Raw genomic sequence first — 15104 nt, 5'->3', positions numbered from 1 at the left:
ATTCTGCAAGGCATACAATTTGTAAATATTGGGGGAAAAAATAGAAGAAATCTAAATTAATTGTAATAAACAGGATGATAAATTCGGGGCAGGGTCCTCTCCTCCTGTATCACTGTCTGTATTAGTCTGTCATTTGCAATCCCCATTAACAAACCAAAACCCTACACCTAAATCTTATTCTTTGTCCATTTTTTTCACAATGTTATATTTTCACAGCTATATAAACAAAGACAAGTATATCTCAACTTTGCACTCTCCAGTAGACTGGAATAAAGATTTCCTGTCATATTTCCCTGCATTGTACTCACTGATGTCAAGCTGACAAGGGTATAATGCTATCCAGACCATATTTCACTGTATATATGGAGTTTGGGAGGCACGGACAATGTTCAATGTGTACAGATGTGGTTTTGGAGATTTTGCACAAAAGGGTCTATATAAGTCTCAGTTAACTAGAATTCATGACATATTACCAATTAAATAATTTCATAACTTGAATGTACCATGCTGCATATTATGTTGGTGCTAAAAAAATACCGTTTAAAAATATTAATATCTTATTTTTTGCAATTCTTCTACCTAGATTGGTTATATGCAAGGATCTTTTTACAACATGGTATCTTGATATGACCAGTGCACCTTTACAGAAGTTTCAGTTGTTGAACTTTATAACACCTTTATTATAATTGGTGGCTTCCATCCCAAGTCATGGGTGTGCCAAAACCTTTGAGGGACAACTTTTTCTAAGCAAGACTTGGGTGGTTTGATTTGGCTTTCACTTCTTGATAAATGAAAGAATTGAAGAGTACTTAGAGCAAAAAATTGTGTAGACTCCCTACCCTTTGGCACAGTAGCAGTGGTTGCTGAAAAGCATTACAAATTCACTAAATGGTGCCACCAGTGGTTTGTATTTGCTTGGCTAATTTGATCAAATTGTAGTTGTTTAAATACCATTAGGTATGCGAATATGTGCTCAACTGTTTGTCACCCATGTCAACTTGGAGCTTCAACAACATTAAAATGAGTTAAAATAAATGTTTAAACAGCATATATACTTAAGAAAAATACCAAGCACTTGCAATTCTAACATTTTTTGTACATAAAAAGTTTTATGTGCATTTATAATTTCCATTATTTATTTAATTTAATGATTAGCTTTCTTGATACCCCTTGACTTCCATGTCCTCTACATAACATCAAACTATGCTCATTCAAATCTACTTTATGTTCCTAAGTGTTCTGGAACATTATTTTTCTTCCTGCAGATAATAGAGGGGACTTTATCAGTGTTTCAATCAACTTTGTACTTTTTTGCTTTGTAAGGGCAGATGAAAGAGAAGTATAGAAGACAATGATTTATGGAATATATCACTTTACTAATATGGAACACTTTTAGGCAAAAACACTGCTTTTTTGAGTATTTGTGTCATTTCAAAGTCATTGTTTATACAAATCAAGGTATTGTGTATTGGATATCTAACATGTCAAACCCAGACTCTACAGCTAAAGTTTACCACAATATACTGGAAACACAAAATAAAGAATCTGATTTGTTTATATTAGGAACTGTTTCTCGCCATACACTTATATGCATATGGCAATATGGTGATTTGTAAAAAGCAAAATAGTTAAACTTCAGTAAAACTTAGTAAGTGGCTCATGCTCCAAAGACAATCGCTTTTTCCCCAATACACCCCAACCTGCAGTGTTCAGTCTGCTTCTTGTATTTTACATGCTGAGCCTTATATCATTTATTATCATTTCTTTCTGAAACCTCTTTAGATGCACTTGCACAGAAAAATGTCCTAGCTCTTAACTGGTATATAACTTACCTTAATAATACCTTGGCATGTTGCTAGTGGAAGACCAACCAAGCTTGTACCATTTATGGACATTATCTGGTCGCCAATGCTGAGTTTTCCAGACCGAGCAGCTGGTCCTCCATTCATCATATTAGCGAGAATAACCGTTGGAAGTATTGAACCCCATCCAGATTCCACAATCACCACTCCCAATATCTCTCCTTTGAGCTTTTCCACCTGCAGCTGTTAGTAAATTGATAATAAGAAATGAATAACAGAAAAAGAGTACCATAACACAACCAGAAATACAATGATATGGTATTACCTCTTTGCAGTTCTCAGAATTGGAAAAGTGTATGAGGTCATCATTATACATTTCTTGAGTATTGATAATATCACTGTATTCTTTTTGGCTCAGGTCTTCAGGGTTGATTCCATTGGCTCGTAAAAATTCCTGGTAAGCAACACTGAAAGCTTGACCAATTGATTGAGCAATGAGCTGTGCCTGTAATAAAAAAATATGTTATATTAAAACATAGACATATATGAAAAGATGAGATTAAATTATGACACCTATAGAATTATAGATGATTTCTATAAAGTGAAAATGTCATTAAACCTGAAGTTTAGGCGAATATATAAATATACAGATATAATATATATATGGGAGCTTTTTATTTTACTGCTAAATAGACTTATATTTCTGTCTATCTATTTCTGAGTTTTGTGTGCTACACAGTACACCCTTACTGGGGAAAAGGACTTGATTTTACTCCTCTACAATTAAGGAGCACTTTCAGGTCTTCTGATCTTCCCCACGCTATGAATGGACATTGCAATGAGAAGCAAACTGATGAGCTCAGCACTATACTCCTCTATTCTTCTCCTAGCATGCTCCTTGTTAGCACATGAGGACTACAGCACAGCTGATTGGTCCTTGTGCTGCTTCTCCTTGCCTCAACAGAGACTGCAAGAGGCTGATAGCAGGCAAAATTCAGGTACTCACTTTGCTTGCATTAAAAATATGTTTAGTGGTATAATAAATTATTACAAAGCTGTATTATTTGTGTCTGTTATATCTCCCTAAAATTCATACCTTCAATTAGAATCACAGCTTTGATTATGTAAACTGCCCACTGCCCAAAAAAGCTCTTGCTGTGATACGCACCTCCTCTCCAGTGCTATCACTGTGAGGTCCAGTCCTGATCATCTTATGGCTTGAATAATGTTTGAAAATGTGTAAAAGAGCTCCATTCTTCTATTGCAACACTAATTGTGTGATTGTGATAAACACTTCCTACTTAAGTTACATCAACTTCAGACAATAGTCGCCCACAATGAATTGTGGAAATCTGACACGTGTATAGCAGTCCCCCTAAGTTGTTCATTTATCTGCCACAGCAATCAGGGACAATTGTGCATTTCTTTGGAGTAGAGCACAGCAGGGTGCTGCTTGATTGTTCCTCTCCTTCCCCTCTTAATCAAACTGAACTGTAGATCTCTGTGTACGGTGCTTATTTGTTCATCTGTTACTGGAAACGATCACGAAAGCTTCTTTCCAGAGACAACTCTGACGTCCATCCAACGTCTGTACACGCTATTAGAAGTAATTTTGGTGAAAAGTAAGGTAAGGCTTGATCTATAGTGCATTCCAAGTCCTATCTTTTTCTACTCCTATTCTAAGGGGAATATGAAATCTGACATTTCATTACAGGAGATAGACGACCTGCTAGAAAGATGAAAATATCTGTAAAAATTATAAACAACCTTCAGTATAGCTTGTTCCAAAGTAATAAAAAAGGAATACCTGTGGTTAACATTTAATGTCTAAGGTGTAATGGAGCTCATTCACTTGTTTTTCATTTTTTTTACTAAACACACAATTTTCCTTTGCAATGGATTTGACTGGGCTGCCAAGTGCAGTACACCACACACAAATTTACTGCATGCTGCATTTTGAAATCACACATGGCCACATGTACCTGTGCAATGGGCAGCAATGCATTCCTAGGGTGCATTTAGGATTACATTAACAATGAATGGCAAACCAGTGCACCAATGTATGTGCTGTAACTTGCTGCAAGTTGCAATAATAAAGCGTTTTCTCTTGAACATGCATGCAATAACAAAAAGAATTAGCGTGAACAAGTCATCCCAGGTTTTAGTACCTAAAAGAAAAAGAAGACGTAACCTTGTCATTTATAGCCACTGGATGGCAGCCTTTACCAACTTTATTAGCTGTAATATTCAAAAATGATTAGCCTGTAGTCTGTAGGGGTTCTGCACTGAAAATCCTCCTGGCTATAAAATGAACAAATTATTTTTTAAATTTATGAGGCCATTTAACTTTATGGGTGTACTTAACATTGACTGGACAATAATTTTACACAAAATTTTCCTATATGTTAAAAATACATTAACCCTCATAGTGCTGAAAATGGCCTCAAAGAGTTTAATCAGTGTTTCTCAACTAGGGTTCCTCCAGTAATTGCTAGGGGTTCCTTAATCAATCAACAATATGAGACTCCTGAGTTACCACTGAACCAAAGATCTATTTGGCTATCTGTAAGGGTGCCATTCTTCTTCCCCTCTAGCCAACAATGTAAGTGCCATTCATCCCATTAACCACGAGTACCTTAAATTGGGCATATTATACATTTTGGCAAGGGTTGCTGGGGACCTGAAAGTTATTTTATTTTGAGGGCTCCCCCATGTTAAAAAGGTTAAGAATAGCCAGTATGTACTTGTTTCAGCACCATGGAAAGCAATCCTCAGCAAATGAATAGATTACTGCTATATAACAAGACTCACACCCGGGACGTGTTACAGCAGTAATGGCTGCCCTGAACAACCTCCCTGAGACTTTGGCCTTCCTAACTTCTCTGCAGTGTGCTCAGTATTTAGAGATAACAACCAGAGAAAGAAGCCAGAAAAAGCAGTTTCCAGGGAGATAATAGAGAGAGCATACTGGGCAATGTGTGACCTTATTCAAATGACCATGGCTTTGAGTATTTGGTTTCCATAAAAATGGTTGTAAGATTTTTAAATATCAAGTTATACAACATACAAAATACCATAAACACAGTGCTACCCTCTGGGTTTTAATGTATAATAATCACAGGCATAATATGACCAATGTTATAATATTATTATTATTATTATTATTATTATTAATATTAAGAACCATACAAACAAAAACAATTACTAGAATTAGTATTTGTGCCTATATACCTATTGAACATTCAGCCACAAGCCTCTCTAGCAGCTCCTGCTTTAGCCTACAATAAAATATCTGTCACCACTGGACATGTTACCTAAAAGCAGATTACACTGTTTTATGTTTTGCTGGGTACCTTTGACAACATTTAGCAGCTACACAGCCAAAGATGTGCAAAGGGAACGTAAAATGAAGGTGTAGGAAGGACAGGAGGGCATAACACATATCAGGTCACTGGGTGATCATCCCTATTTAAAGGGTAACCAAGGGGAGCTTTCCAGATTTTAAGGTGATGTGACATGTTTACTTGCATACTTTACTACCCAACATTTCCTTTAAAACCTTGATTAGGCTTGCAGAAGGTTGGAGGACAGTGAGGGGGGGTCTGTCAGAACCATTAGACAGGCGTTGTTGGAGCAGGTGTGTAAAATGGACCTAAAAGCAAAAAATGAGAATGTGTTACAGAGAACTGTTGGACGTAGTAATTGTGCCTACACACCACCCTGCAAAATGCAATTTTTTCCTGAATTACTCCTAAAAACCGAGATTTGTGCAGATTTGTGAGTGTGTGTGGACACTCATAAGGACAAATGAACTTGCATAAGCACGCTCCCATATGTGGATAAACACACATTAAGGAACTACATTTTGCTATACAGATGTGTGATAGTCTCAGAAAACATTGTGACCTACATATTTTATAAATAAAGTAACAGCGTGCAGTGAATAACAAGAGTGCAATAAGTGAGTAATGGAGCATGCATCGCGCTATCCACTCTCCTACCCATAGAAATATGCTCCATTGAGTGGTATCTGAATTCAGATGTCGTATTGGTATATCAGCTAGTCTTCAGATCTGGGGTAAAATCTGAAATTTGATGATGTCACTAGAGTTTTGCTCACTGCTTTTCTTGCTGGATGCTCCGATATCAGAAAGAAAAGCCCAGCTTCTACTAAAACATCAGATAGGAAAACCATGGGCAATATTGGTGACTTGTCTTTTACCCACTTCTGCCCTGTTTTATAAAGAACTTCCAGAGTTCAGTTCTACCTGCTGAACCTATGCATTTTAATGCACACATAGTAATGTCATTGCTAAGGCAGATGCAGAGGGAATTGCTTTACCAATGTAATTCGCATCTGTTCTGTTAACCTGCTAAAAAAAAATATTTTTTTTCACTTTTTTAATGTTTTTTTTTTATAGGAATAGTAGCACATGTATGACAATAAACCTTATTAAAGTAATAAAAAAAAAAATACACAGATCCGTAGCTATAAATCTAACCTATTTGTGTGTAAATCTTCTTCCTGGAATCAACTAAAGTTGTAGTAAGTAACAGAAAATGAGCAGAAAGCATTTATTAATAATACCAGAAAAACCGGTGTTCAAATAAAAATTAAAATTACTACTGAAGCTTATTTTTATTCTACTGGTACAGAACAGTATTTGCTGATGATCATCATCTCTTTACTTTGCAACACCACCATCTGTCAGAAAGGTTTCCTAAAGGGTGATCATTATTTAATTGGAGTAATTCCTATATCAATATGTTTTTTCTCTTTCACACAGAGTTTGGGCATCATATTAACTTCTGTAGCCTCAAAGCCATAGCAATGGAAGGAATCTACAAACAATGCAGCGTAAGCCTTTATTATTCCTATTGATGTAATGTGTTCTATCTGTGGCAAAGCGGACGCATCCCTAGAGGTATGGAGATTATCTCAGCACAACACATTTTGTGACTGCAGGCAAAGAGAATATTTAGCCATCCTGAGAAAACAAAAATATAATTGGTATGGTGCAGAGACTAGAGAAAGCTTGTCATAATAGAATCAGTTTTATTAAGAATAATCCTGGCAAAGCAGGATAAGTGAGAGACCTCATAATGTCATTTCCAGCCAGATGAAATTCTGTAATTTAAAATAGACATATGATCAGAAGAAATAGTGGAAGGAAAGCATACATAGTGGTCAGTTCAGTCTCCAGAGGTTGGTGTGACTCCATCTTGTTCTAAACTCTCACAATCCCCATTTCTGACACCAATATATTAAAAAATAAAATACCAAAGTGTATATATGTAATAAAAGCATTAAACCCTAATAGTTTAGTTCACTTTTACCTTTGTCTTCTGAATATACCATTAGAATCTTATCCACCTGCCCAGGTCACCTTTGAGTCTATAGAACACCTACAACACTTCCAGTCCTGGGGTGACAATGCTGCTTCTTACCAGATACAGTATAGAGTGTGAGGATTGGTCCCCAAGACAGGAAGTCTGTTACCAAGTGAAAATAAAAGGGAAAATGTCTGTAAAAGTTACTTTTGTTCCTGAGTTTACATACACTATAAGTAATGAAATATGAATGTCAGCAGAAGGTAATACCACCAGTTCACATCACTCAACAATGGCTTGGAACATTAACATTTTTTAGCAGTTCCACAATGATGCTCAGTTGTAGTTAGCTTGGTGTGGATTTAAAAAATGTTTTGCCTTGTCTATTAAGTCAAAATCAACTCAGGCTTTATATATCAGAGGGGATATATTTTAATATACAGTAGAACCCTGGTTATCCAGAACTCAGATAACCGGAAAATTCAGATAACTGGCACCCGAGAGCTCCGCCTTCTTGATTGCTCCTACAGCCCTAGCGGAGCTGTGGCATATGTTCTGCATCCAAGAACACATACCACAGCTTCGCTAGGGCTGGGGGGGGGCAATCAGTGGAGCGGAGCTGTCAGGAGAGCAGAGCAGAGCTCCACTTATTGCTCCGCTCTGTGATTGGCTGAATCGACATCAGGGTTTCCCTTTTCTCAGCCATTCAGCACTAGAGGTGAGTGGGGATAAGTCTCCTTATTCAAGTCTAGTGCTGAATGGCTGAGAAACCTCAGCTAACCAAAAGTTACACTTACCGAGACTCAGCCATGGCCCGTGGGTGCTGGATAACTGAGGTTCTACTGTATATGGATATTATTATGGTCAAGATAGGAAATAGGAATCTGTAACATTTGTGCCTGTGCTGAGAGACTTTTGTTTGTTTTCTACACTCTAATACAAGTCTATAGGAATGCAAAACCACTGATGCAAGTCAAATCAGGTCAGGCGGGTCAAAAACATATGTCAGTGATCTCAGAAATGTAAGAAAATGATGCCATAAGTCAAAGCCCATGTACATATAACCATACAGAGATTGTTGGAGACGGTTGGCATAGAATCCAGGGTTGTTCCACCCTATACTAAGGTCTTGTACTACTATCTCATAGCTTCATAATGCAAATCATTTAGGTACAGCTTTCCAAACAGGAAAACATCTACAAACTAATAAATGCTTACATGCAACCTCCCACTGGATCTATATGTAATCAAAAGATTTTTTTCTTCAAGCAGCCACAGGAAGCTGCCTGATATTACCCGGTATATTCTTTGCTCCTCTCTGATTTAGTTTTACTTCGTTACTGGGTCCTGACTTTCGGACAATGTCCTTTAAAATGGCAGTCACGTTAAATAACAGAATCGCAGCATGGATGAGAAGTCAGATCCTGACTTAATTAGGTGAATTAAAATAGAGAGGGACACAAAAAAAGGCTTTTCTTCCAGATACAAGTAATAGAAGATCCCTGGCGGTGTTTGCTGTAATGTATACTTTAAAGGTTTACACTTGAGTACAGGTTCACTTTCACCTAAATTCCCTACAAAACAATAAAAGGTGCATTTGCTATATTTTTACATACTGTGGATGAGCCCTGTGTCTTAATATATCTGACACAAGTGTTCTTGACAGCCTTGGGTTCTAACACTCAGCTGGTCCACTCCAGGTAGCAGACTTTAAAGAGATGTATCAAAGCCATTGCTGTATGCTCAGTTTCTATTGTAAGTCTCTTTGATGTCCACCAATGGAAAAAAGTGAAGCTTGGCAGGAGCAGCAGAATTTTTGCTGAAGCTTATTTCCCATGAATATCCCACACATACACTTTAAAATCAAGTACAGACAAGCTTTAGATCTGGAAACCGTTGTTGCGCTGTGAATGAGAAATCTGTACAAACCAAAAGTGTTGAAAATAGAATTCTGGCCAATGTAATGCAGCTATAAGTCCTTATTAAAGGTACATTTCATTTGCAAATGGAAATTATAATTGTATATTTTTTCAAATGTATTCCTAATGTTAGTTAAGATCTTGATGGTTGCAGTGCTTTTCTATGCCTTCAAAGTCATCCTTAAAGACCTTGTTTATGCAAATGTTAACATTTCCATGTAGTTTTGGGGCTGCCTGTTCTTTAATACCACCACTACCACTTTTCTATATAAACACTCCACCTCTTATCCCTTCTTAAGGATTTATGAATCTGAATGTGAGGAAGGACAGGCCAGATTTCAAGGAAGTGTTGTAAGAACATGCCATGAGATTTTAAATTCCTAGGGCATTCAAGATGATGTCTAAGTTAAGCATTAGCACTACTGGGGGGTTGGGGTCCTCTATCACTTTAACCATTATACACATAGTTTTATAAATGTAAACGTATGTATATGTGTATGTTATTTGTTAAAAATATTAAATAAATATATTCATATGTACACACGCACATACCATTATACATACAGTATGTAAGATTTTGATTTTCCTAGTAGTTCAGAATAAAAACTTGTTATATCATTTTACAATACAATTCTACAGATTATTTATGCAGGTGCATAAAAGTGAGATTTGTATCTCAGGATTTGGTATTCATGGACAACTAACTGTGCCTTATGAACGGACATATACCAGGGAGTGAGTGAGCAAGTGAAAAGACCAACAAAAAGTAGAAAAAACCCTTTGAAATTATATATATATGAATGAGGTAAAAGGATTCATTGTGGAAATTAAAATGTTCATTTGCAATTTTTGTTGTCTTTTTGGTTTGGTGGATATCACTGGAAGAAGATTTTGGTAGCTGTTACTTAAATTTGGTGTTGCTGTGGATTGTTTTGTATAAGAAAGACAATGCTGATCCAAACCAAACACACAATAGCAATGCTAAAGAAATGTTTTATATTTAAAAAGAAGGCATGTTAGGTAAAGAAGGCTATAATTTAATCCTTTTAAATAGGTGTAGGGGGTGTCATAATACTTCTTCAAAAGAAAAGTTTTGTTGAACTGTGGTTTAAAGTTTTGGGGCAGATGTAAATACATGTATTACAACCCTGCAACTAATTATTTAAAATGTACAATTTTTTTACAGTTTTATTCATTTATATATTAGAATGGTATATATGCTCAGTGGAAGCAATCAGGTACAACACCTGCAGAGTGTAAATTAGGGTGATATCTGTGGCTATACATACATCTTTAAAGGTAAAGTATACATGTGAAACAACTGTAGGTTTATATGGTTTTTATTGTATATATATGCTGAAGCTTAACAAAGGAAATTAATTTTGCTACAAAATGACTGCTATCATTGCACTGTATGAAGATTGTATATATACTGTCAGGTCTAAGCACCATAGACTAAATTCATTTGATATTAGATGTTGCATCTGCACAGTGAGGAATGAGTATGTCCCTCTTCTTATGTTAATGATAAATCCATTATTTTTTTCCTGACAAGTTCCCTTTAATTTAGTGTACCCTGCAACCTACAAGGTTCAACAAAGACACTTGTTATCTTGATTAAATGATTTTTCTTTTGTCATTTCAGCAGGGCTAGGAAGCCTGTACATGGGTCTGGAGGGATCATAGTTGTAAACGTTTTGTATGTGGTCAGAAGCATAAAATAATAAAGAGAAAACATTTAAATGGTAAACACCATGCATAGATATTATATATGGTGAGGATACACTTTCCACAGTGAAGCTGGGTTATCAGCAAACCTGTTGTTAGCAAATGTTTTCAATCCTGGACCAGATCCATTCCAGGTTTGCTGGATCACTCAGATTAACTGATAAAAGTGTATCATCTCCAGCCTAAGAGAGCTTTAATAAATCAGGCCCAATATATCACTGGAGGTAAAGTAATCATGTAGCAGAAAGATACCTTTAATGTTTCTATTGCTGATTTATTTTTCCTAAACACTTGTAATTCATAAGTAATTTAGTATTAAAATAAGTAAAACGGGGCTGAAAATACAGATGAAGCTCATAGTGATGTACAGCTCAGAGGCTGTTTAAGGTAATCTGTGCTTATCTCCGGGCCTGCATGGAATGACAGGGCATGAAATGAACTCTACTACCTGCACATGTTTATTACAGATAGATGAAGCTTTATGAAAAATACGCCTTTACTCTGCCCTAACTATAAAAAAGTATTTCAGAGGAAGTGTTTATGTAGCATACTAAAACTAGATAGATTCCACCTTTCATTTCTAGTGCAGACTGCAACATGGAAATAAATCTTTAACTGATCACAGCCATTTATAAGTCATTTTTTTAATACTGCACTTTCATCATCGAAAATCCAACTGCAAACATTTGTTGAACATCCTCATGCAAATTTCCCTGTTACATGCACTGAAACTGCTCTGTATATCCTCAAATACACACAAACAGGGAATTTTTTTAAAAAAATAGAAAAGTATGTCTTGCCTTACAACCCCAAAAATTAAAAAAAAGGTAAGTTTAATAGCCATTCCCCTGTTATTCCTGTGTAACTTGTTAGTTAATTAACTAAGAGATGACAAATACGGCAGGGCATGTAAAAGGAAACAAAGTACATCCACATATTTTTATGGCGTATTCCATTATTCACAAAACCAAAGGCACTGCAACTTAGCATCTTCAGCCCCCCTAAATCTGACTACAATGACTAGGGCCATCTTACTGTCCAAGGGAAGGTAAATCTAAGAAAACTGAAGCTGCTATCAGCATATTTGGATGGCAGAAGAACACTTTGAAATGTGAACCGTACAGGCAGGAACCTTTACAGGGTTTTTTGTTTTACCATTTTTTTTTTTTTTTTTACATGGACCGTGGAAAAACCTAGCATTTGCAAAAACGAATTTAGGTAAAAAAATACCCTTAAACGTGTTCGCACTGAAACATAAAATATGTTACTATATAAATTAACAAAACCTTTAAAGAGGAGAAGCAGGAAAGGTTTAAATCCTCCAAGCTGTGGATTTTCCTATCACAGGTTTTCTAACTTGTATGCCATGACTCATGTTTGGACTTTCTAGGGTAGCACACACCATTGTTTATGAGGATTATGACTTACCAGTTTGTTGTATTAAACTTGAGTGCAAGTGTTGAGTATGAATTGGCTCGGATGGCTTCCCAGATTTGAGGGTGACGAACTATATTTAAACTACCTACCATGTGTTACCCGAAAATGTCCAAAGTCTTTGTATATTGTTCATTTAACCCAAGGTTACCCACTTACTGGGGTGATTTACAAGGAAATATTTTACAGAAGGAAAAGAATGTCCAATGGTTTCCCCAGTAAATACAACCTTATATTTTTTTCCCAGTAATTTATTAGAAATAATTTACTTACATCCTCTGATTCAAAAACATGGCAAATCATCTTGTACTGCTTCTTCCCCTCGTTAGCACCTGGTGTGGTTTCTATACAATCTTGAGATGCAGATCTTGGCATTCGGCGTCTTGCCATTAAGACAACAATGTTACCAATGTCAGCAATGTATGAGATTGTCCGTAGAGCATGGTCCATCATTGTTTCCTGTAAATAATGACAAAATAACACATGATTTTCTGCTGTGTAGCTTATATATCCTTAAATCAGCACAAATACAACTGTAAACCCTCACAGCTTCAAAGAAGTCTTTACTAAAAAAAGATTAACTGAAATCTAGTACAGTAAAACCATAAAATACAAATACATGCGCATATATATATAGTTACATACATACATATATATATATATATGTAAGACTTGTCAGCTACTTTGCAATATCTTCACTCACTATACTCATACTATATATATAACATTGTCAACAAAAACCCTGACCCTTCATGAAATACTTGGCTGCACATACCCATGGTAATGGTTCATATAGGGGGAAAACTATTCTGTATCCTGAACATATGTCGTGATTTCATCAGAAATTATCATATGATGTTTTTTTGGCTATAAATGTCCCCTCATATTGAAATTGGTACCACAGCCTTAGGTAGGATAGAATCACTGTTCTGTTTCATAACCAATTTTTCTTTATATTTTTTGGTTTTTCAAACATGCAGTTTAAAAGGTAAACTTTAGTTCAAATAACCTGAACCTGGGCTTCACTGATTTATATGTCCTTAATAGACATTTCTTGGTCTTAATCAGAAAGTGAGTCACGCCTATTTGTAAGTTTATCTTTGTAATATATTGATTCTCATACCCATTTTGATGGGTAAGGTTATATATATATATATATATATATATATATATATATAAAATCGGCTAATATTTTTTAAAGGGTTAGTAGTGTGTTTTTTGGTATTGGGTTTTCTTGGCAGCACTCTGGGACGTGTGATTATGTTTTGAGTTCTTTTACTCCTAAAAGTATCCCTAACACTATGAATTATCTAAAAAATGTCCCAAACTAATGTCAAACTGAGGCTTCCAGCACAAATCCAAAGCCCATATGTTGAGATCCTCGAGCTTTTTTACCCTGGGGTTTTATTGCATCAGAGCTTTCCTTCCCCTAACATGTTAATGATAATGGGAAAGCTCCTGCTGCCCACTCCACCAGAAGGCTGCTCTGTGCCATCCCCCAATGCCCACAACAATGCTACGAATGTCAACTTTCTGGTTCTCCCGATACCCCTCTGGTTTCTTCTACCTCCACTTATTACAGGGCACATTAGTAACTTGTACAGTATGTTAGCAGGACCTCAGCATTCAGTAGTCCCTCCTGTTGACTTCCACACTACTACTGTGTTTTGTAGGTATAGAGGGGTCGGAAGGTGGAAGAACTGAATCCTGAGGCCCTGTTGATCTCCACATTACAGGTCACATTAGTGATGTGGTTGTAAATAGGGCTTTAACCCCTTGTTGAATTAGTGCTAGCTGGTCAGACCAAGGAGATCAACACTTCTGAAAGTTTCACTTTCTGCACAGATTTCAGCACATTGATCAAGTTAGTGTTTGAAAGGCCAGTCAGCAGAGGTTATTTTCTTTGTTCTTTATGGGGCAATTATGTGTATCTTAAGCTTACCGACAGAGTTGTTTCAGCACAGACTAAACCACCCTATTGTATTTTTTATATGTTCAATGTGTATTTTTATCTGCCTGACCAAACCTCTGAACCTTGGCAGACCTTACTGCAGTCAGAGATATCAGGAGTACCGGCCTCTAAAATCCAACTGCTTTCCCATATTAAGAGATACTTTCACTGTTTAAAAGAAACTCATCCAGCCTGAAGGACTTTGTTTTCACTATAAAACATCTCTACTATTTCCAAACAGCTCACATTACTTTTACATGGGAAGATATGACTTTCACATTCTTGTTTTTATTCATGTCAGGGAACCAGCAATGGACCAGTGTAGATGAGCAGATTATGTGGCCAGGAAATATCCTATCTTTCCTCAGCAGGCAAAGAGCAGGTATAAATCACTGTGTTATCTCCCTGGCAGCTCCCACTGCTTTTTATTTTCTCTTGGTTTGCTGACTTCATGTCACTTTGATGCGTTCTCTCAATATTAGAAGAACACTGACATTCATGTACCTACAAAATGTACAGATTATCTAGAGGCTAGAATGGAACCTAATGTATTAAAACAATTCGTTGTGGGCAGATGTATTATGGATGTCACAGTAAAAGTAAACATGCAACATTTCTGAATTCCAATGTTTTACCATCACACAAGCAAGATATATTGTAGCAGACTTTTATAGCAAGGTTGTACACAAAGCATAAATGTATCTGGCGGAGTGAAAGCAGCATCCACTGTTGTTTTTTACTAGCAGAGAGCGGAGCTGTATTTATCACAGAAGCTCTTGTAAACAACTGTCTTGCACAAAAGGGTAATCAGGGTGACATCAATACACAACGACTAAGCTTGGTTTATATGTTTTTATCTTGTATGTTTTCTTGTTGGCTGGCTGCTACTTGAAGTTTGGCAATAAACCGCAGTGAGAGCAAAAAAACTAAGCTGAATGA

At 36.4% G+C, this 15104-nt stretch overlaps 1 protein-coding gene across 1 annotated transcript in view; it reads right to left on the bottom strand.

Annotated features, from left to right (window-relative positions):
- The window catches only part of APBA2 (amyloid beta precursor protein binding family A member 2), a gene marked incomplete in the record, with an annotated part of 214807 nt that overhangs the window by 25860 nt on the left and 173843 nt on the right, over positions 1 to 15104 (bottom strand). The window contains 3 exon segments of the mRNA XM_072399087.1: positions 1833 to 2045; positions 2128 to 2307; positions 12488 to 12673. Coding sequence (XP_072255188.1) covers positions 1833 to 2045; positions 2128 to 2307; positions 12488 to 12673 — 579 coding nt within the window.

Source organism: Pyxicephalus adspersus, chromosome 2, assembly GCF_032062135.1.
Source record: "Pyxicephalus adspersus chromosome 2, UCB_Pads_2.0, whole genome shotgun sequence".
Classification (NCBI taxonomy): Eukaryota; Metazoa; Chordata; class Amphibia; order Anura; family Pyxicephalidae; genus Pyxicephalus; species Pyxicephalus adspersus.
This window is presented reverse-complemented; position numbering and strand designations above follow the sequence as displayed.